Source organism: Chlorocebus sabaeus, chromosome 1 (genome assembly GCF_047675955.1).
Source record: "Chlorocebus sabaeus isolate Y175 chromosome 1, mChlSab1.0.hap1, whole genome shotgun sequence".
Lineage (NCBI taxonomy): Eukaryota > Metazoa > Chordata > Mammalia > Primates > Cercopithecidae > Chlorocebus > Chlorocebus sabaeus.
In genome coordinates, this window is record NC_132904.1 from 113,661,744 (window position 1) to 113,683,804 (window position 22,061).

Here is a 22,061-nt window from a genome sequence, read left to right on the forward strand (position 1 = left end):
CGACTTCCCTCCTTCTCCCTCTGATGTCATCTGGTCCTAACAGTCAGCCCAGAACTTTAGGCCTTGGCCTGGTGCCCCAGGCATAGATAATCTCTTCTTCCCGGCTCTCAATAGGCACCTCTCCCACAGCTGTGGGCTAGTGATCTTGTACAGTCCTGGCCTCCTGGCTACCCTGCACTCTCTTGGAGGAGAGAAGCCAGTAGGCAACCCCTCCCCTATCCCAGGCTCCCCAGTGCTTGGTGAGCCCGAGGTTGCCTCATTCCATCTGCTACAAGCTTCCCTCTGTTTACAGGTAAGGACGCTGTGGGTCAGAGGGGTTTAGGAGTTTGCACGAAGCCACCGACCTAGTTCCCCTTGCAGGCCCAGCACAGCTCTGAGAACAGAAGAGGAGGCACCTTGGCTAATTGCAAGCCTTTAAAAGTCTTAAAGCACTGAGCCAAAGCCCAGGCTTCTCACAAAGTCTCCTTATGAGAGACAGAAGGCCTGGGATCGGGGTCTCTCCTCCCTCCCCGCTGGCCCTCGCCAGATGGGAAAAAAGCCACCACATAGAAACATAACCTTTATTGCACACGGCGCTGGGTCTTTTTTCATAGAAAAAGGTATTAACACATAAGCATCTGCAAATTGAAGCAACTCCTGGTTTTCTTGGAACAGTAAAATCGCATGCAGTGTCTCTGAGTTGGGATTTTGGTCTTTGTCAAAACCACCTAGATTGGGGGAGGGTGAGGAGGAAGGAAAAAAATTGCTGAGTCTTTGTGCCTCTGTCTCAAAATAGGGTGAGAGAAATATATAGATATATAGCTTGTGGACGGCGTTCCTGTCTGTCTATATATGTATATATATCTCCACACATATTTTGTGGGGTGGGGGATTTGACTTGTACTGTCAAATTCTTTGTGCCCTGGCTTCATGGAGAAGAAGAAAATAGTTTCATTTGTACAAAAGAGTTCTATGTACAGGCGTTCATGATTGGGGGTTTTTGTTTTGTCGTTGGTTGGTTTTTGTCTGTCAGTTGAATATAAATAATGCAGAAAAACAGCCGAGCTGGCGTGTGGGGCTGCGGCGCGGCGCGGTCCAGGCGTGGGCTGCTCTTCCTGCCAGCGCTACACCAGGGTGTAGGATTTGGAGTAGGCCCCGGGCCCCTGCTTCTGAGACCTCCCTACCCCCGACGTGCTCATCTCGAGAAGCGAGTCCCTGGAGCCCCCCATTTTGGTGTGTGGGCCCCCGGCTCGTGGAGGCTCGGTGCTGGGGGCCGGAGGGGCAGCACTGGGGGCGGTGGGGGGCTCAGCCGGGGTGGGGCCGGGGGCTGGGGGGGCTGTGCCGGCTGGGGGTGCTGGCATGGCCAGAGTCCTCTGAGGTAAGGTGGCTGTGGAGGCGGCAGCGGGGGCCCCTGGGTGGGGGAGGCCCAAGGGCTTGCTGGCAGGGTCCAGGGTCAGGTGGCGAGCCTGGGTGTGGTAGGTTCGAGCCAGGTTCCGGATGGAGGCCTCACGGGGTGGGACCACGGGGCAGGGCTCACGTCCATCTGCCTTTCGAAAGAAGGCCTCTGACTTGGCATACAGGGGCAGGTTGCAGTAGTCACCTGGAATCACAGAGGCAGAGGATGTTAGAGGCAGAGGCTCATTCAGCCCTCACCCCATCGCCTGCCCCCCGTCTTCTCTCTGACCTGGCACAGGGGCCCTCCACTGGGGGGCAATAAAGAGTAGCGGAAAGGTGGGGTGCTTGGCCTCTCTGAGCCCTCGTTTCCTTGTCTGTGAAATGGGGATGATCTTACTTCCCCACAGGATTATTGTGAGGGGCGAATGAGATGAGGTAGGTAAAGTGCTTTGCTACAGTGGCTGGTGCAGATAACAGCTGCCCAATACATGGATGCTTGTTGTTCAGTGGTCACTAGAGGCTGGTCAGCTTCCGGTAGTGGAGAGCTCACTGCTGCTAAGGACAAGGATGTCCTAACGGCTCTGGCTGGTGGAAAGCTTTTCTTTACCCCAAGGAGGAAAGGAATATCATTCCCTGTCGCCTCCCCACCATGGAGCCTGGTTCTGTCCTCTGAGGTCTCACAGAGTAAGGCGTCCCCCTCTTTCCCATGGTGGCCTTCCAGATGTTTGAAGTCAGCTACATGTCCTCTCTCCTCCCACTTGGTTGCCTCTTCTCCAGGTGGAAAGTTCCTAATTTTTTTTTTTTTTTGAGACAGAGTGTCGCTCTGTCGTCTCGGCTGGAGTGCAGTGGCACGATCTCAGCTGACTGCAACCTCCGCTTCCTGAGTAGCTAGGATTACAGGCATGTGCCACCCTGCCCAGCTAATTTCTGTATCTTTTAGTAGAGATGGGGTTTTGCCATGTTGGCCAGGCTGGTCTAGAACTCCTGACCTCAGGTGATCAGCCTGCCTTGGCCTCCCAAAGTGCTAGGGTTATAGGCAGGAGCAGCCGCACCCAACCTAGTAATTTCTTAAACTGCCTCCATGTGACATGCTTCTAAGACCTCTGTTGCCTGACCCCCCGTGCTCCATGGGTACCCTGCCTGCAAATGGGCCTCTTTCCCCGGGGGAGCTGGGCCAGGCACTTTCCTTAGATTTTCTTATTGAATCCTCACGACAACCCCCAGGATTGGTTAATACCTGCCTGCACTTTACAAGTGAGGAAACTGAGGTTCAGAGAGATGAAATCATTTGCCTAAATTTGCACAGCCAAAAGGGGTGGGGGTGTCATTCAGGGCCACAGTCTCCAAAGTCTTTCCATTGCTCCAGGCTCTTCTTTCCATGACCCAGAGAGCCCCGCCCTGCCTCAGTTAGCATGGCCAGTGCTAAGCAGACCACACTGCATTGTTTGATAGTCTCGGCTTTGCTTGCTGTGACCCCAGCATCTGCTGATAGACTCCCTCTGGTGATCCTAGCCCTGCCCTGCCAGCCTCTAAGGGCATAGGCTCTGGTCAGGCCCCTGGGGTCAGGTGGTTCCCAGCCAGGCCAAGTCACTGCCTATCAAGAGGTATGACCATGGTGGGCGGAGCTGCCAGGACTGATCGATTGGGTCTGGATTAAATTCAAACAGCATTGAGACCAGAGACCCTTGGGCAGCTGACCCTGAAGGGATCTGTTTCCATCCTGGCACAGCTTCAGATAAAGGGGATGCTCACTACTGAATGAATGAGGCCTTACGACATTCTGGGGATGTATATCATTTCTAATACCCATCACAACAAGGCAATGTAGATACTATCATTGGCATTTTACAAATGAGAAACTTAAGGCCACAGACACAGGAAGAGGCTGAGCCAGGATGTGGGCCCTGACCTTCCTTGCTCCTAAGTCCTTGCTGTTGGTACCACCCTGCACTGCCAAGGAGCCAAGCTGGGCTGGCAGGATCCTGGTACTAGTAGGACTAGATCTAGCCAGGGCTCATGGAGCTGGGGCCAGGGGGCGGGGGGCACTTCCTGGGAGGTGGTCTGGGCACTCACTCTTGTTGGCCCGGTGAGGGATGGGCACAGCCACGTTTTTGCCCCGGTCCGCATCCTGGGGCTTGGGTGGTGAGGCGGTAAAGCGGCAGATGCCAGGCTCTGAGGGTGTGCTCATGGACGTCATGCTGTCGGCGTTCTCGTTGGTGCCTGTGGTCATCTGGTCAGAGGAACTGTCAGAGATGAAGCACTCGGTGATCTCAAACTTGGCGTGCTGCAGCTGCTCCTCCAGCTTGGCATGTTCGTAGGCCCGGGCCAGCTCCTCGTAGGTGGAAGAGGCGCTCTCAGTGGACACCATGCTGTTCCTTCCTTTGTCTGGGGAGTTAAGAGGACAGGAGTAGGTTATGGGGAGAAGGGTATAAGTGAGACTGACTGAGCACTTCCTGTGCCCGTAACCCCAGCAGCCGTCTGGAAGTCTGGTCATGGAGGACACCAGGCTGAGGAGATCCTGTGAAGGTGGCAGTGGTGGCAGAAGTAGGAACTTTGACTCATGAAGGGCAGAACATCTTTCATTCTTGAATATAAGCGGCTGGGTGCGGTGGCTCAAGCCTATAATCCCAGCACTTTGGGAGGCCGAGACGGGCGGATCATGAGGTCAGGAGAACGAGACCATCTTGGCTAACATGGTGAAACCCCGTCTCTACCAAAAAATACAAAAAAACTAGCCGGGCGAGGTGGCGGGTGCCTGTAGTCCCAGCTACTCGGGAGGCTGAGGCAGGAGAATGGCGTAAACCCGGGAGGTGGAGCTTGCAGTGAGCCAAGATCCGGCCACTGCACTCCAGCCTGGGTGACAGAGCGAGACTCCGCCTCAAAAAAAAAAGAAAATAAGCAACCATCCCCTGGAACATTCAGCCCTTTTGCCAGTGAACATCATGTGTACCAGTTTCTGTGACAATTTTTGGGAAAGCAAAATTAACTCCCTGACCAAGTAGAGGTCAGTGACGTCAAGTGTTTTTGTCCCAGCTGCACAGTGGGTCAGTGACCAGCTAGACATGAAACTGACTTGTGCCTTGGCCCCATGAGCTGGTGGGTAGAAGCTGGAAGAATAGAAGGTGAAGGTGAATGATGGGGAACTGTGGGGAGGTGTTCAGGATGCCAGCAGGGCCTTAGGCACACCTGTGTCCTGGGACAGGCTGGCGCTGTAGCTGTCACTCTCAGTGACGGTGACACCATGCTGGGAGCCCACAGTGCGCCAGTCAGAGGTGAGGGTGCGAGCGGGTGTGGAGGCCTGGCACTTGGTCAGGGTCCACTGGCTTGAGTACCGGTTCCGGGTGCTGTGGGCTGACTTCACATTCTTCCTGGACACTGGATCTGCACAGACAGAAGCAAGAAATTGCATCCTCCAACCACAGGCACCCAGGCTTGGGCAGCTGGCACTTACCAGAAAGGGCAAGGGGGAGCAAGGGAAGAGGCAGACGCAGCCACAGAAGCTCCCTTGGGAATGCTGCCTGTCCTAACCACATCGCTGTCCCCAGAGGAGAAGAGCAATCGAGTCAAGGCGTGGGGGCAGTGGAGGGCATTCTCCCCACCCACCCCATCTTTTCCTTCCACCTGGGGGAGAATGTGATGTCCTTTCCTGCTGCTTCCTGACTGTCCATTCATTCCCTACAGTCCTTGATGTGTTCTCTCCTATGTCCAGATACACAGTGCTAGAGATAGAAAGACCCTTGGAGCACTTGAATACCCAATACTCTCAAAATTTCTATGTAAGGAAACAGGCCCAGAGAGATAAAGTTAGTGGTAGACCCAAGGTCACAGTTAGTAAATCTGCAATCGAGGTCTCCAGGCGCTAATTCCAGTGCTTTCCATTTTTTCATTCTATTCCATTATGCTCCCTCCTCCCTTTAGAAAAAACACCACCTCTGTCACGCTATGCCCAAGGCACCCTGGGTGGGAAGACGGCTGTCTCCCTGGGGATAATGCATACTGGTTCCTGGCCGGATGTCAGACATGTCGATGAGGGGTCCTGTGCTCTGGATGAGGGCTGGGTGGTGCAAGGAGACGCCAGTACAGAAACTCTGTGGGTTGACAGCTTGGCTGAACTCAGCATCTGTCACAGGGATGGTGGCCTTGTCATCTCCTGGGGAAAGAAGGACAATTACCATGAGTCCTTGACAATTGTTTTTTAAAGCTCTGTTGGATGTGACTGAATTTCTCTTTGTCTTTATCCAATGTGTTTTTTGTTTGTGGATTTGTTTGTTTGTTTTTTTGAGACAGGGTCTCACTCTGTTGCCCAGGCTTAATTGTGATCATTGCTCACTGCAGCTACCTCAATTTCCTGGACTCAAGCTATCCTCCTACCTCAACCTCCCGAGTAGTTGAGACTACAGGATGTGTCACCATGCCTGGCTACTTTTTTTTGTGGTAGAAATGGGGTCTCACTATGTTGCCCAGGCTGGTCTCGAACTTCTGGCCTCAAGTAATCCTTCCTCCTTGGGCTCCCAAAGTGCTGGGATAACAGGCATGACCCGCCCACACCCAGGCTTTATCCAATGTTGAGTCACAGAAAGGCCAGCAATTCCCTCCTTTGGACAGAGGAGGAAACTTAGCCCTTGAGAGAAGCCACAATGAGTTCTAAGGTTGTTGAGTGGTTGATGGGGCTACTGCCGGAACCCTGGGCACTGCCATGAGGGCAGGTGTTTGACTTCCATGGATTGTAGCCTGGGGAAGCACATCCAGCATGACAGGGAGCTTGTGGCACCTGTCACTCACCCAGCTGCTTGATGCCTTCTTTGTCCTCAATGAGCAGCTGGACCCTGGGGATGTCAATGTGTAGCCGTGGGCCCTGGGGTGGCCCTTTCACAGGGGTGTCAAAGCTTCTATTGTTCTTGCTGTGGGGAGAAAGACCAGGTGGGTGGCTCAGCAGCCATAAGGGGTTGGGGGAGGGGGCTTTGCAGGACAGTGGGATCTTAGAAGCCTGTCTCCTATTCTGGGAGTTCAGAGCGAGGCTCCTGAGTCCTCCTCAGGGGAGAGGGGAGAAGGGAGGAGAAAGGAAGCAGCTTGGTGATACCCACCTTATCAACATTTCTGCCAAACTCTTTGCATCTGCAAAACAGTAGAGGGAGAGGAGGGCTGGGTGAGAATGAAGTTTGAACAGGATGACAATGGGAGAGGCATGGGAAACAAGGTGGAGAATTCCTTAAAATGGGGCCAGGGCTGGTCTCCTAAGAAGCAGAAGGAGAAATGTAAGGACCTAAAAAACAGCCTAAAACTTGACGCAGTTTCACTGCTCCCAGTTCAGGATTTGGCTCAAGTCTGTTTTCCTTTCTTCAGATTTTATCTAATCGAGAGATCTTTCCCAAAGCACAGGGGGGCATAGCAAGTGCCCTATCTGCTTCATGAATTGACTCTACTTAAACACGACACCATAACAGGCTGGAAATGGATATCAGTGGAAAGTTTATCCTCAGTTATATCTTGGGGAGAGGAGAGGATGTGGTAGAGGTGGTCAATAGGAAGCCCCAGATGATTAAACTGTCATATCAACCAAGAGGCTTCACTTCCTCCTCTGGGGACTCTGTCCCCAAAAAGTCCATGGATGGATTTTGGGGCCCCTGCTTTGTCTCAGAGGAGCCTTGAATAGGAGCAGGACTCTCAGGTTAGGAATTTGGAAGAGAGAATTAAAGGGCCTACTTAATTTATTAGACCCCTGATACCTGAGAATGAGCTGTCAGAATGAATCCCAATAGTTGTATGCATGCATCCAACCATCCAGTTATCTAGCTATCCATTCACCCAATCATTGATCCATCCATCCATCCATTTATTCATTGATCTAGCTATCCATCCATCTAACCATCTACCATCCAATTATCCATTCATCCCTCCAACCAACCATTAATTCATCATCCACCTATTCAACCATCCATCTGTCCATCCATCTACCCATTGATTCAACCAGTAATCCATTCAACCATCCACCCATGCATTCAACATCCATTCAATCATTCTTATATATTAAATCTTCCATCCAACCACTCCTTTAACCATTCACCCAATCATCCCACAATTCCAATTGTTTTTCCATCCAGCCATCCATCCAACTTGTCATCCATCGATCTATCAGAATAGTCATCCGTCCATCCAAGCATCTGTTCAATCATCTACTCATGTGTTCAACTATTCATATAATCATTATCTAGCCATTCAACAATCTATCCACCCATCTATTCATTCAACCTTTTATTCAACCATCCTTACACCCAGCCATCTATTCAGCCATCCAACCATCCTTCCATCTATACATCCTTCTATTCAACCATTTATTCAGTGATCCATTCAACCATCCAACCATGTAACTACTCACCCATCTAGTCATTCAATTATCCACCCAGTCATCCATCCATCCATCCATCCATCCATCCATCCATCCATCCAATCATCAACCATCCATTGAACCATCTATTCATCCATTTACCCAATTCCTGAACACAATAGGGAGCATTAATCATTCCCTTTTCTGTGCTACTGTTGTCTCCTGGCTTCTCACATTAGATGATAATCTCTGTAAGAGTATGGCTTTGCTGTTCTTTATTGATCTCTATAGTCTTGCAATATCTATGATGAAGCAGACTCAATAAAAGTTTTCCAAATAAGTGAAAGCACATTTGTGAAGCAACTAGTAGGTGCCAGACACTGTATTAGGCCATGGGAAAATTGAGGTAAATCAGACCCATTCACAGTAGACTGTGGCATCAGGTAATGGAAAAAGGGGATAATATTCAAAATATTTAACACCTGACATGGTGCAGAAACTGCCCAGTTAGAACTGAGCATTGTACTAGAGGCTACCTGCAGGTCTATTCTTTAGTGGATGGGTCCTAGGAAAGTTGCAGGGATCCTATGAGAGGGGATGGAGCATCCAGTGTGGAAAGGAGCAACATCTATTTACCAACCAACATGGAAATGTTTAAATATTTAACAACCAACATGGCTTTAACCAGTGTGTACCTCTAAATATTAGCCCTGACTGGGGCAGGCACAAAGTCTTGGGGGCATAGAGGAGGAAGTGGTGAATGAAACCTTCTGAACTAAGGAGGTTTCAGAAAGTTGGAGTGACCACTCCTCCTTCAAGAGGACACAGGCACTCTGTTTCATCCAGATGGTGCTGTGAGCCAGTGAAGTGGGGACAACGTGGCTGAGAGCCAACACTCCCTCCTGGAAGGCCCATAGGAAGCTCCCCCACCTCGGAGTCGCTTCAGCCGCTTCTCCTTCCTCTTCTTGCGTACAATGAAGAGCAGTGCCACCCCCAGTGTGGCCAGGATGACAGGGCAGCCGATGGTGAATAGCTTCTTCACATCGTCCCCTTCACCTTGAGCAGACTTGATGGGTGGAATGGTGCCTGAATGAGGGCAAAGAATAGAATTAGATGTCTCTTATGAGCCAGGTGCTGTGCAGAGCATCTCTTGGGTGAGGCAGACCTCTGACCTCTCTTGTTGACCTTGGGCTCTGACCTCCACCTCCTGGCACAGAGCCCTGGCCTTCCCCTCTGCTCCCCAAATTCTGGTCCTATCAGGACAGCCATGAACAGTTGTGTCATTTTTATATTGCATTATATTAACAACTTCCTGGTACTGTTGTAGAATTAGCCTGAAGTCTCCTGGAGTTAGTCTCTCGCCTGTTGGAGTTCAGTGCTCATTCCTTGAGAGTGGATTGATGGGTTTAAATTCTCATATCCAGCTGGGATGGGGAGAACAAAGAGTGAAGCATGGTAGGAAGAAGTCAGGGCAGTGGACCCTGGGTTCTCTTTCCCAGATGGGGACAAAAACCACTACAAACCCTACATTCTCCCCCTGCTAACCCCTCCTGGGGGCCATATCTGTTAACCCGGGTCTCCTGCAGGGAAACATGACAAGTTTTCCTGCTGACATAACCCTCTGCCAAGCCCTGATCCTTGCCTGCTTCAGAGCTTTGCTTAAGAGTCACCTCCTTCATGAAGCCTTCCTTGCTTGAATTCATCCCCTTCTGATATTGCTTTTGTTCTGTTTCCTTAACACATAGGTAGACTTGTGACAATGGGCTTCTATGAATTCAGCCTTCCATGTTCCTTCAATGGATGTGTGTGTATGTGTATGTGTGCATGTGTATGTGTATATGTATCCCTATGTGGCAGAGGCCACCTGCTGGCCAAGGCACTTAGGAACTGGTAGTATGCCTTTTCTGTGGATTCCAGAGGCTCCATGTTCAAAAACATGGTGGCCACTCAACCTTCACAGGACTCCAAGAGAGCAAGAAACAAATCAGTACAGGGTTAAGCCACCAGGTTTTGGTATTTGCGACTGCAGCATAGGCGGTTCCCTCCTGGCTAATATTCCATATCAGCAGAAAGTTCTTAGGGGTCAGGACCTCAACCACACCTCTACCTCCCTCGTCACCTCCCTGAAACAATGCACAGTGATTGAGGACTGCAGCTTCAAAGACTCCATCTTTGGTATTACCGACCTCTGTGTCTGTCCATCTGTAGTGGCCATTGGTGCATTGCCCACTTACCTGGCTGCAACCAACCTGATGTTCCCTTTCGCCTGTGGGCCAGCATTTCCCCCACCTGCATCCCTGCCTGTTTTTCTATTGGTCTGTCTCTTTATGTATCTGCCACTCTGCCCACTTCCTTCGTACCACCCTGCTCCAGCCTCTGTGCCATCCCTCCCACCCTTGCGACTCACTGCCATCGTAGTCCAGGGTGGCGAACTGGGCCGTTTCATTGCCGCAGCCAGCACTGTTGCAAGCCCTCATGCGCAGCTCGTACCATGTGGCCTCTCGCAGTTCCGTCAGGAACACCTCCCCGGAGCTGTTGGCCCGGAGGCCCTGCCAGGCCCAGGTCCCCTTGGGCCGATACTCCAGAACGATGGCTGTGATAGGGCAGCCCCCATTGTTCCAGCCCTGCAGGTTAAGCCGAGCATGCGTGGAGTTGATGTGGGTGAAGAGGTGTTGGTCTTTGCTGAAGGAGGGCTCTGGCAGGCCGGAGGGAGAGAGAGAGGTTAGAGAGACTCAGCGGGAGGCAGGACTGGGCTGAGCTGGAAAGGATTTCCCTGGGGCAGCTGGGATGGCAGTGGCTCCAGAATACATGTTTGGCACAGGTCGGGTGTGGAAGCCCCAGGGGGCAGAGGAGGAAGAGGAGGGGAGGGAGGAAAGGGAAGAAAAGGGCAGGGTCTGGAGAGAGGCCTCAGCAGAGGAGGAAGGGAGCCGGGAAGAGGCAAAGGAGTGCCGCTTTCGGCCACCCGGTGGGGAAGTGGAACTAGTTTTTCCTAATGGGATCTATTGGGATGCTGTGGTGATGGGAAGGAGGCTGAGACTCCTCCCTTCAGGCTCCCTGCATCCCTGGACCCCTCCTTCCCCACCCAGCCACCTTCCACCCCATACCCGGCCCCTCTACCCCACCCTCCCTGGGCCCGTTGCTCCATCCCTGCCCTGGTGGCCTGGGCCTCACCCCGCCCGTGGGTCTTGGCCTCGATGATCTCGCTGATGCGCCCAGAGCCCACACTGTTCTTGGCTGCCAACTTCACCTTGTACCATGTGCCACACTTGAGGCTATCCAGCTTGAAGGAGCGCTCGCTGGAGCTGATGAACACGTCCTTCCACTCCTCACTGTTGTCCACCGAGTACTGTAGCACGAAGCCTGTGGAGGGTAGGCCTGATTCAGGTGGGGGCAGGGCAGGGCAACAGAAGCCCAGCCTCGGGTACCCCAACAGGGGGGCTGGGCTCCAGGGAGGGGGCAGAGTCAGGCCTTTGGTCATTGGAATGGGCATATGCTCCTTAGAAGCAAAATTGGAAGGACCAGCCCCAGTCAACTCTCTATATTAAACCAACCAATCAACAAAACACTGTAAGGGCCTTGGGTCCAGCCCCTTGGCGGGTTTGACGCTGTCACTTTGGCTCTAGTGTTAGGGGTTAGGGGCCCAGGTCGGGAGTGGAGAAAACCAGAGTTGTGAGGCTCACGAAGGGTCCTGTCTAGACCCTCACTATTTCACGCATGGCCCCCTGAGCAGCAGGCTCAGCAGCACTTGGAGGCTGTTAGAAAGGCAGGTCCTCAGCCCCAGTCCAGAGCGCTGAGTCAGAGCTGCATTTGTTACAAGGCCGCTTGGTGACGCAGATGCACACTCACGCTTGGAAAGCACTGATCTAGTCCATTTGTCTACTTTGACAGATTGGGAAACCCAGACAGAGAGGGAAACAGGCTACTCCAGGGTCACACAGCTCACAAGTGGCATTGGAGGGGCAGGAGTACTAAATCCCAGATGCCTGGGCCATTGCAGTTCCCTTGGCACTTGAATGACTTCCTTGTGGGTCACTTGGCCCCCATATCATTTCTGCCATTTGGAGACAAACGGCAGAAGTGGGTGAAGCCCCTTCCCTGCCCCAGGCCCAGAATTCCTTCCCCTGTCTTCCCCTCTCATCCAGACCACTCCTCACCTCGGATGGAGCTGCCCCCATTGTCACCTGGAATCCAGGTCAGGGTGATGGATGAAGCTGAGGTTTTGGAGACAGTGAGGCGTGGCTGGTCCGGGGGAACTGTGAGGGGAAGGCCACCACCCCTTAGCACAAGGGTGGACCCTGTGATGGGGTGTGGGGGCTCCCCCATGATGGGAAGGTGCTGGCTCTCCCACACCCTCACTCCCACTCCCCAGCTCTCCTGCCTCCCCTTCCACGTGCACCTCTGTTCCCCCAAAAGTCTGCCTCTCCCTTGGTTTATCTTCTTCCATTCGATGACATTCTCACGTGATGGAATTCCTACCCTTTCTCCATCCCTGTGCCCACCAGGGGCCATCTGCCTCACAGAGCCTCACCTTGCACTAGAAGGTTGACGATGATGGTGTCAAAGCCACCGGTGTTGGTGGCCGTGCAGGTGTAGTAGCCGGAGTCCTCAGCCTTCACTGCACGTAGCAGCAGTGTGCCGTTGGTGTGGATGAGCCGGTGCCCATCCATGGACACTGGAATGGCTGAGTCTTCACTGCCAGGGGTGAGGATGGGGCGGGTGGGTCATGTCAAGCACCCCTTTGTCCTGAGGCCCTCCCCCCCAGTGTGTGGCAAAGAATGCTGGGAGTGGAAGGAGGCTTGCCAGGGGACGCTGGGTTCTTGGGGCTTTGCTCAGCACTCCCTGGGGGTATGAGGTAACCCGGCCTCTTTAACCATCCGGGGAAGGGAGGTCCTTGGCTCCCAAGAGGGGAGCCAGGAGGCCAGGCCTGCTTGAGAGAGCAGTAGCAGTACACCCTGCAGGGTCTCCACAGGGCCTGGAGGCAACCGGGTCACCAGGAAGGAGGGCCCCAGACTCTCCTCCTCACACCTCTTCTACTGTATCCCTCTTTGGGGCCACCCCATCCCTCCACAGTCCCGACACACACCTGTCCTTGGTCCACTTCACGGCAGGGGCTGGATCTCCCACTGAATTGCAAGGCAGCCGAACATCTTTCATCCAAGGTGTCGTCACGGTGCCCCCAAAGGAGATTATTTTTGCTGGGGCTACAGGGAGGAGAGGATGAGAGCCACGCCACTTCTACCCCTGCACAATATCCTTGCCTCCTTCCTCAGGGCTCCCTGGATTTACAGTTCAAATCCTTCCTCCCCGATCTGACTTCCACCTTGGGCTTTTGGTAAGGGGTGGGTGTCAGGGAATATTGGCTGGGAGACGTTGACTCAAGAAACATTGATGAAATACCAGTTATGGTCAGGATGGCATGAGGCTCTGAGGATTCAAAAAATGAGTATGATTTATTCCCTGTCCTCATGTTGATCACCGTCAAAGAGGGAGACAGGTACTTAAGGAAAAATTATAACAGGGGCAAAATGCTATGGTAGGTGCAGGCACGAAGAAGCCCAGGGGTGCGAGGCAGGGGGAATTTGAATGCTGCTTGATAAGTGGGCGGTGGAGGTGATGGCCGGGAACAGCATCTGGAATAGGAAGCTCTCACTTGAAGGCTAAGAAAGACTTTATATGCAGGGAAGGAAATGTATGTCAGGGAAAGGGAACAGCACTGAGCAGGGACATGGAGACCTGAAGCTCACGGCAGGTGTGAGGGTTTGCAAATACCCTGGGGTAACCAAAGCTTCAGTCCAGGGGGCACGGCAGGAGTAGAATCTTGGGGGCTTTGTTGGCAGGGCCAGGAGGTTGGACTTCCTCTTAGACAGCCACCACCAGAGGATTTTAAGAAGTGGTGTTGGCCAGGCGCGGTGGCTCACACCTGTAATCCCAGCACTTTGGGAGGCTGTGACAGGCGGATCACCTGAGGTTGAGGTCAGAAGTTCAAGACCAGCCTGGCAAACATGGTGAAACCCTGTCTGTCTACTAAAAATACAAAAATTAGCCAGGCATGATGGCAGGTGCCTGTAATCCCAGCTACTCGGGAGGCTGAGGTGAGAGAATCGCTTGAACCTGGGAGGCGGAGGTTGTAGTGAGCCGAGATTATGCCACTGCACTCTAGGCTGGGTGACAGAGCAAGACTGTCTCAAAAAAAAAAAAAAAAAAAAGAAGGAGTGGTGTCCTCAGCCGATTTCAGATGCATCCTGGCTGCTTGCAGAGGATAGTTTGGTGGAGGGGGGTCCCAGAGGACATAGACCATGACAGGATGGTGGCCAGAATGCAGGCTGGAGGTGATGTGTGGCAGTGGGGAGATGAGGGGCTCAGAGCAAGAGCTGACAAAACTTGGAGTCTCGCTACTTTGGGGGAAGAGAGTGGGGAGGGGATGATGGCTCCCAGGATTCTGGCTGGGCCACCTAGGTGAGTGATGGCACCCTCATGGGAACAGGACACACTGGAGGAGGGGCAGGCTTGGCAGGAAGGCCCGGATGGCTTCACCTCATACTGAGTCCACAGTGCAGCCACAGCTGTAGCTAGACCTCAGGCGGGTGCGTGTTCTGGAGCACCAGAGAGATGCCTGGACCAAAGATGCTGATCTGGGAGTCAGCAGGCGTGATGAGGCCACAGGAGGGGATGCAGACTGACAGGGAAGTGACCAACTCTAGGATCAGTATGCACAGGCAGAGAGGAGAGGACAGGAGTGCCCCAAGGATGGCTGCGGAGGACTGGGTCAGCAGCATCACAGAAGGCGCAGGGCCACAGGTGCCCAGAGTGTGGTGGGTGGGTAAATGCATCTAGTGCCCGAGAGAGCGCCAGGCCCAGATTTAAAGGAACCAAGTGCCCAAGTGCCTCAGAGAGTAGAGCAGGCCTATGGAGCTGGGGCCCTTCTTGGGTGGAGGGAGAGGGAGAGTGAGGGAGCAGCTGAGAGGTTCAGGTGCAGGACGTAGGGGCTGGGCTCCTGTGCTGGTCGTGCTGGGTGCCAAGGAGCTCTGAGAGAAGGGGAGTTCTGGGGTCTGCTTGGAGCAGTAGGGGCACCAGACAGGCCTGGCAGAGGGGTCCACATGAAGACGGCCTCCAGGGGCGGGCGGTGAGAAGCCTGGGGGCTTTGTGGAGGTTCTCTGAGTTTCTCCAGAGATCAGCTTCCAGACCTGGTTTTGCCACAGGCTGGGGTTGGCTCCCTGAATCTCTGTGTGTCTCAGGGTGTGTGTGCGTGTATGTGCATCTGCATGTGTGTGCATATGCATGTGTTAGTGTATATGTGTGTGCATATGCGTGTGTGTGCACATGCGAGTGTGCATGTTAGTGTGTATGTGCATATGTGAATGTGCATGTGTATACATATGTGTATGAGTATGTATGTGCATGTATTAGAGTGTATACTGTGTGTGCGTGTGTGTATATGCGTGTGCATGTGTGTGCATATATTAGTGTGTATAGTGTGTGTACGTGTGTGCATGTGTGCCTGTATTAGTGTGTATAGTGTGTGCACATGTGTATATACATGTGCATATGTGTGTGCATGTATTAGAGTAGTGTGTGTGCATGTGTGTATATGTGTGCATATATTAGTGTGTAGTATGTGTGTATGCATGTGCACGTGTGTGCATGCATGTATGTAGTGTGTGCACATGTGTATATGTGTGTGCATATGTGTGTGCATGTATTAGAGTGTTAGAGTGTATACGGTGTGTGCACGTGTGTATATGCATGTGCATGTGTGTGCACGTATTAGTGTGTATAGTGTGTGTACGTGTGTGTGCGTGTGCATGTGTGCATGTATTAGTGTGTATAGTGTGTGCGTGTGTGTATATGTGTGCATGTACTAGTGTATACTGTGTGTGTGTATATGTGTGTGCATGTATTAGTGTGTATGTGTGTGCATGTGTATGCATGTGTGTGCATGTATTGGTGTGTAGTGTGCACATGTATACATGTGTGTGCATGTATTAGTGTGTATTGTGCGTATGCATGTGTGCATATGTGTGCATGTATGTGCATGTATTAGTGTGTAGTGTGTACGTGTATGCACATTAGTGTGTGTATGTGCATGAGTGTGTGAGTGTGCAGGTCTGTGTGTATAAGTGTGTGTGCATATGCGCATGTTCATGTGTGTGCATATGTATGTGAGTGTGCAGTGTGTGTGTGCACCTGTGTGTGTGTATGGGGGAAGGGGACAACAGTGGTTGTTTTTCTCAGCTCACAGGGCAGCTGTGAGGTGATGCTGTGTAAATGTGTTCTAGGAAGTCCACAGCTCTCTAGGACCGTGTTTGTTTAATGCCCCCAGGAGAAGGGGCCAGCCTTCTGCAAAGATGTCCAGCCCTCACACTCCTGCCTCTGGGCCAGTGCCAGCTGTTCTGGAAAGGTGGTAGGCTTTAGGCCCCTTCCCTTTCTGAAGAGGTTGGTGGTAGGGGTAAGGGGGTGGTAGGAGGCCCTGAGGCTGCGTGGAAAGAGCCCTGACTTGGAGCTGGGAGAGCTAGCTCACTCCTTCCTGGCTGTCTTTTCAGCCCATCCCACTCCTGCCTCAGGTTGCTCAGCTGTGGAATGGGTCAACAAGCCCTGCTGGCAGGGCAGGTGGAAGCCCCTGGCCCACCATAGGCCCTCGATCAGATGCTGGCTGGCTAAGCCCGTGGCAGGGTAGGGGCTGGGGCTCTTGTGTTTGGGTCAAGAGAAGCTTGAGTTGCCCCGGTAGGGTGGCCAGGCTGCGCAGGCACCACCTCCTCTCGTCTGGGCTGCGGTGGGTAAGAGAGTGGGGGAGTGAGGAGGGGCCCAGGGAGGCCCAGCGGCAAGTAGACCTGTGGTCCTGGGCTAGTTGTGGCCAGTTCCTATGCCCCAGGGACGGGACAGACGCTCAGCCTTGCAGTTCTACCTGTGCGACTGCTGCAGCTTGCCCTGGGGATGAGGCCTTGGAAGTGTCATTCCTCTGAAAAGTGGAGGTACATCCTCCATGGCACACTCATGTCCCGGTCAGAGATTCAGTGGGGCACTCCCTAAGAGGGTCTGATTCTAGCCCAGAGCCTCCTTCACAGCATGGGATCTGTGAAGGTCTGCGGATCGCAGCAATCCGCCACCGCTGGAACCACTCCTGCCGGGTGTCCGGTTCAGCTCGGGGGCTCTCCTTTGAGCCTCGACTGCTCTGTGGAAGCAGCACACCCCGCCGTAGCCACCTCTGGAGGAGCTGAGCACTGGGACAAAGGCCCGGTTTTCAATTGGGGGTAGAGGCGACTCCCTGTTTTTCAAGTTGGGAGTAGGGTTTGGAGTCGGGAACTGAGTGCACCCTGTCCACCCGCCCCAGGCAAGAGCTGACTGCAGCCTGTTGTGAGGCTTTGCTGGAGTCAGGGGGCAGCAGAGGCCCAGTCTTGGTGTATCCAGGAGGCAGGCGAGTGGCCAGTTCCTCACAGTTGGGTCACAGATAGAGCGGAGCAGGCAGAGCCCCTGTGTGGGGAGAACCGGGATTCTGGAAGGGAGCTTTTGGAAGTGTTTGCCCCTCTGCCCCAGCCTCAGGCTTCTCACCCTTGCCAGCAGGCTCGATGGTCACCTTCTCGCTGCTGTTGCCCCGGCCGGCAGAGGTGACGGCGGCCACCCATAGCAGATACTGCTGACCACGGTTTAGGTGGGCGATCCGGTAGAAGAGCTGCTCTGGACTCGTCTCGTACTCGCTGGGAGCCTGCGGGGCAGAGGCAAAGAAGCTCTAAGGAGCAGAACTGGGGCCCTCCAGCCTCCAAATCTTCCTCAGTGCCTGGGGCTCAGAGGAGAGGATGGTGGGGTCAGGTGGCAGGCAGGATTCTGTCCTATTTGCCCTTTCCAAGTTTTGGAGATGCAGCGGACAGTGTGCCCTGGGCTTGGCCCTTGGGAGCTGATGGGCCTGTCTCGTGGTGTTGCTGGGTCAGCCTCAGTTTACCTCTCTAACGGATCCAGGCTCTGGCAACTGTGGCTCAGGACAGGGGATGTGAGTGATTTAGGTGAGGGATGGGGTAGCCAGGAGAAGGGAGAACGGGGAACAGGGGTTCCCAGGAAAGCCCTGAGGAAAGAGTCTTCAGGAAGAAACCAAATGACTGCCTCTGCCTGATGAAGGTTGGAGACAGGCTCCTGCAGCCTGCCCTGGCTCCCAGTCACCTCCTAGTCCTGCCGTCTAATTACCACTCCTGCATTTTGCAGGCAGCATGCCCACCCATCCAGGGAGGAGGGGGCGGGAGAGGGAACTATGAAAGCTTTACTGGGCAGCACTTTATTAATGATTATTAGTGGTATAGATCACCATATATATATTTGTAGGTTATACAAATCTATAAATTTTTTTTAAACAAAATGATAGTTTTGACAAGTTGCCAACAAAACAATATCGGATCCCAGTGGTTTTACCAGTTGCTTTGATGAAAAGATTATGTTGCCTTGGAAACCAGAGGCTCAGATATTGAAATGAATTTGAGAAGGAGCTTTTGATAAGCGCTAGTTTGCAGACCTCCTGTCAGCCTCTTCCCTGGCACGGGCGGGATGGGGCTGACTTTCATTTTATTTTATTTTTTGGTCAGCCGTGGGGAAGGGAGAGGAGGACAGCACCATGGCCCCTTTGAAATCAGAACGGAAGTCCAGGGAGGGGGAGCAGCCCCAGGACAGATGGGGGCCCGAGGCCAGAGGGAGCTAATAATTAGTTATCTCTGCAGTCATGGGATCTTGCGCACACACGCTCACAGGTGCGCACACATGTAGACGCATGCACACATCTGCTGAGGAACAGACCTCCAGGCATGTATGGGCACAGAGGGACATTCTTAATGCCCCATAGAGGGGCTGAGAGGCCCAATAACTTATAACAGGAGGAGGCATCCTTTTTGGCCCCAGGCCATCTGCAGGGAAATGTTAGGGGAAAAGGCGCAGGCGTCTCTGCAACACACACACGGAGCTCCCTGGCATACTCCTCCTGCCTCCCTCGTGGGGGTCTGGCCTTGAATCCAGGAGGTCCAGGGGGGAGGGGCAGGTGCAGAGCCACCCTTGAGCCCTGGTGGCTGGGGAGCCCTTTCAGGCCACAGCACTCTGGGACTGGTGTGCATATCTGTAGTTGATATGTGCTTGAAGTGTGGGGTGGCGTAGTGGCTTCAACACCCGCCTGCCCTTCCCCTGGGCATATGGCCTGTAAAGTTGTCCATGGTTTCTGGACACTCAGTTTTCTCTCTTGTAAACTAGGGAAGCAATACAGCTCTGCCCAACCTGTGTGTGACTGAGGCACAAGGAGGGAGGGGTATGCACGTCCTTTGTAAACTAAGACATGTTCTTCTCTGGGCTCGTTTTTGGTGACAGTACAGGAACGTATGTGTTTCTATGTACATGTGCGTGTGTGGAGAACAGCTGAGTGTATATGCTTGTGTGCATCAGTGTATACCTGAGTATATATTTGTGCCTACACAGGCAGGGAAATTTTGGGTTCTCTTTGTAGGTATTAGCATCCAACCCAGATCCTGGGTGCTTTCCTTTTAACCTGGATACCGCATGAGTCTCCTAAAATCATGTTTAAAAGCACACAGCCATATCCCCAAATAAAGTTCCAATGGATCAAAGGTTTTTGAAAAAAGGCAAGCTATGAAAGAAGAAACTATAGGTAAATATTTATCCATTTTTCTAATCATAAAAATCAAGGCAAAATCATAAATGGAAATGATTGATAAATTCAGCTTCTGTAAAAAGAAAAACTGGTACATCAAAAACAGAACTAAAGGCCAGGCGTACTGGCTCACGCCTGTAATCCCAGCACTGTGGGAGGCCGAGGCAGGCAGATCACCTGAGATCAGGAGTTTGAGACCAGCCTGACTAACTTGGTGAAATCCCCTCTCTACTATAGTAAATACAAAATTAGCCAGGGGTGGTGGCGCATGCCTATAATCCCAGCTACTTGGGAGACTGAAGCAGGAGAATTGCTTGAACCTGGGAGGTGGAAGCTGCAGTGAGCTGAGATCATGCCATTGCACTCCAGCCTGGGCAATAAGAGTGAAGCTCTGTCTCAAAAAAAACCAAAAAACCAAAAAACAAAAACCAAAACCAAAAACCAGAATCAAGAGGCAAGCAATGAATTGGCAGAAACTTGTAACTTATATGACAGAAAATGGCTATTATCCTTAATATGTAAAGAACACTTATAAATCAATAAGAAAAACTTGACAAACTCAAATAGAAATCTGGACAAAGGACATAAATTGACAATTACCCAAAGAAAAAAAAATATAGCCAATAAACATATAAAACCTAACTAGTAACCAAAGAAAGGTACTTTAAAATAAGGCACATTTATAAAAAGCCCATCTAACAAAAATTAAGCAGAACAAAACAGAAAACAAATGTGGGATCAGCATAGGGGCAAAGGACAATGCTGCTGGCCACTCCCCCTGCTGGTGGAAACGTACATGGGTGCAAATGCTCTGAAGGGCAATTTGTAAATCTGTATGCATAACTTTAAGAATATTTACACTCTTCGTGACCCAGGAATTCCTGTGGAAATGTACCCTAAGAAAATATTAAAATATGTGCATAAAGACTTCTGTGAAGGATGCTAATTGAAGCGTAATTTATAATGGTGAAAATTTGAAAGACACATTAAATATAGAATAATGGGAGACTGGTTAAATAGATTCTGTAAACAGCCATTCAAGATCATGTTTTAGGTCAGGTGTGGTAGCTCATGCCTGTAATCCCAGCACTTTGGGAGGCCGAGGTGGGCGGATCACTGAGGTCAGGAGTTCAAGACCAGCCTGGCCAACATGGTGAAACCCTGCCTCTACAAAAATACAAATATTAGCCAGGCATGATGGTGTGTGCCTGTAATCTCAGCTGCCTGAGAGGCTGAGGCAGGAGAATCACTTGAACCCAGAAGGTGGAAGTTACAGTGAGCCGAGATGGTGCCACTGCACTCCAGCCTGGGCGACAGAGCAGGGCTCCATCACACATACACACGAAACAATGTTTTAGAAGAGTATCTGATGGTGTAGGAAAGCATCAACAGGTATTCCATGAAAAAAGCAGATTGCATTACATTATGTATATTATTTTAATTTGGTTTAATGAAGCACCTCAAAACCTGTACTATATCTACAGATCAAAGACTGGAAGACTATATACCAAAACATCACCAGTGTTTATCTGTACGAAGTAAGAGTAGAAGTAATTTTTACTTTCCTCTTTATTCTTTTATATGTTTTACAGATTTTCTATAATAAAATTGCACTATTTTTATAATCAGTGAAAAATGTATTATATTATTAGTAAAATGTCTACCAGGATTCAATGCAGCTGTGGCTGTCCCCAGGGGTAACTCCCCTAGAGTCAAGGCCATACACAGTCTTTTCTGAGGATGCCACAGGTACTGGTTCATCCACTCCTGCCAGCATGTGTGAGCACACACAGTCTCAGGTATCTGCCTATGACTCCAGGCTCATGCCACGGTTTTGCACTGTCATTGATACACGCGTGTGCCCTCATCCCTCGCACCCTCTCCCAGAGCTGTCTTTCATAAATGAGTTTGTGACTTTGTTTGGAATTTGGAATATATTTGTGCAAAGTGATCATGTCACACACAGTGGTTAGGTCCCCAGGTACCCAGGACCCTCACTAAGTTCAGTTTTCCCCCAGCCTTTGCCCCCATTTCCCCTACAGGGCTGAACTGAAGTTCTCATCACATCAGCAGGACTTGTGTGATACTGTCTGATGGGAAATCGCAAGACATGAAGAAGATGGAGGGAGGGTCCCAATGTCTCCAGCAGCAGGAGGAGGGGAGGGAACCAGGAGCTCTGTTCTGGAGCCCAGGAGAGGAACCCTGAAGCCTGAGTTAGTGAGGAGGCGTGGCTCCCAGACACCAAGCCCTTGGAAAGACTTCATTATCAGAGAAGGAAATGACTGCAAAAGTCCAAGCTAGAGAATGACTACCTTCTCCCACCAATTAAGGAAAGGAAGCTTGCCCAGTATCTGAGGCTATAGAATTGCCAGGCTGCTACTGATTCATTGTTCATGGAACATGTATTCCATGACCAGGATGTTCCAGGCACAGTGCTCAGCCTCTGGGGCCCAAAGATGAAAAGATGCTGCCCCTGTCCTCGTGGGGGCCTCAGAGACCAGGGTGGAAGACAGATATATGAACAGTGACTGCCTTCAAATGTGTTCAGTGTCTGACAGGGGTGAGGAGCACGCCACGGGAGGAACCCATGGGGCAAAGGTGTGGAGGTGTGAAGAGGCACAGTGTTGTCCACAATTGTGAACAGCTCAGTGTCCTGAGAACCTGGAGTGTGTGTGTGGCAGAGTCGAGGGGAGACGGGAAAACAGCAGAATGCATGGCTGAAAGCATTGC

The 22,061-nt window shown here is 51.9% G+C and overlaps 1 protein-coding gene across 1 annotated transcript in view; it reads right to left on the bottom strand.

Moving 5' to 3' along the window:
- Nucleotides 1-546: 546 nt before the first annotated feature.
- The window catches only part of DSCAML1 (DS cell adhesion molecule like 1), a 365,263-nt gene continuing 343,748 nt past the window's right edge, over nt 547-22,061 (bottom strand). The window contains exons 21-33 of the mRNA XM_008021021.3: nt 17,246-17,399; nt 12,783-12,900; nt 12,228-12,391; nt 11,854-11,952; nt 10,871-11,059; nt 10,107-10,394; nt 8,630-8,785; nt 6,459-6,489; nt 6,157-6,275; nt 5,372-5,524; nt 4,561-4,755; nt 3,448-3,759; nt 547-1,579 (exon numbers count right to left, since the gene is read on the bottom strand). Of these exons, the coding sequence (XP_008019212.3) occupies nt 1,104-1,579; nt 3,448-3,759; nt 4,561-4,755; nt 5,372-5,524; nt 6,157-6,275; nt 6,459-6,489; nt 8,630-8,785; nt 10,107-10,394; nt 10,871-11,059; nt 11,854-11,952; nt 12,228-12,391; nt 12,783-12,900; nt 17,246-17,399 (2,454 nt within the window). The 3' untranslated portion in view covers nt 547-1,103. The remainder of the gene's footprint in view (nt 1,580-3,447; nt 3,760-4,560; nt 4,756-5,371; nt 5,525-6,156; nt 6,276-6,458; nt 6,490-8,629; nt 8,786-10,106; nt 10,395-10,870; nt 11,060-11,853; nt 11,953-12,227; nt 12,392-12,782; nt 12,901-17,245; nt 17,400-22,061) is intronic.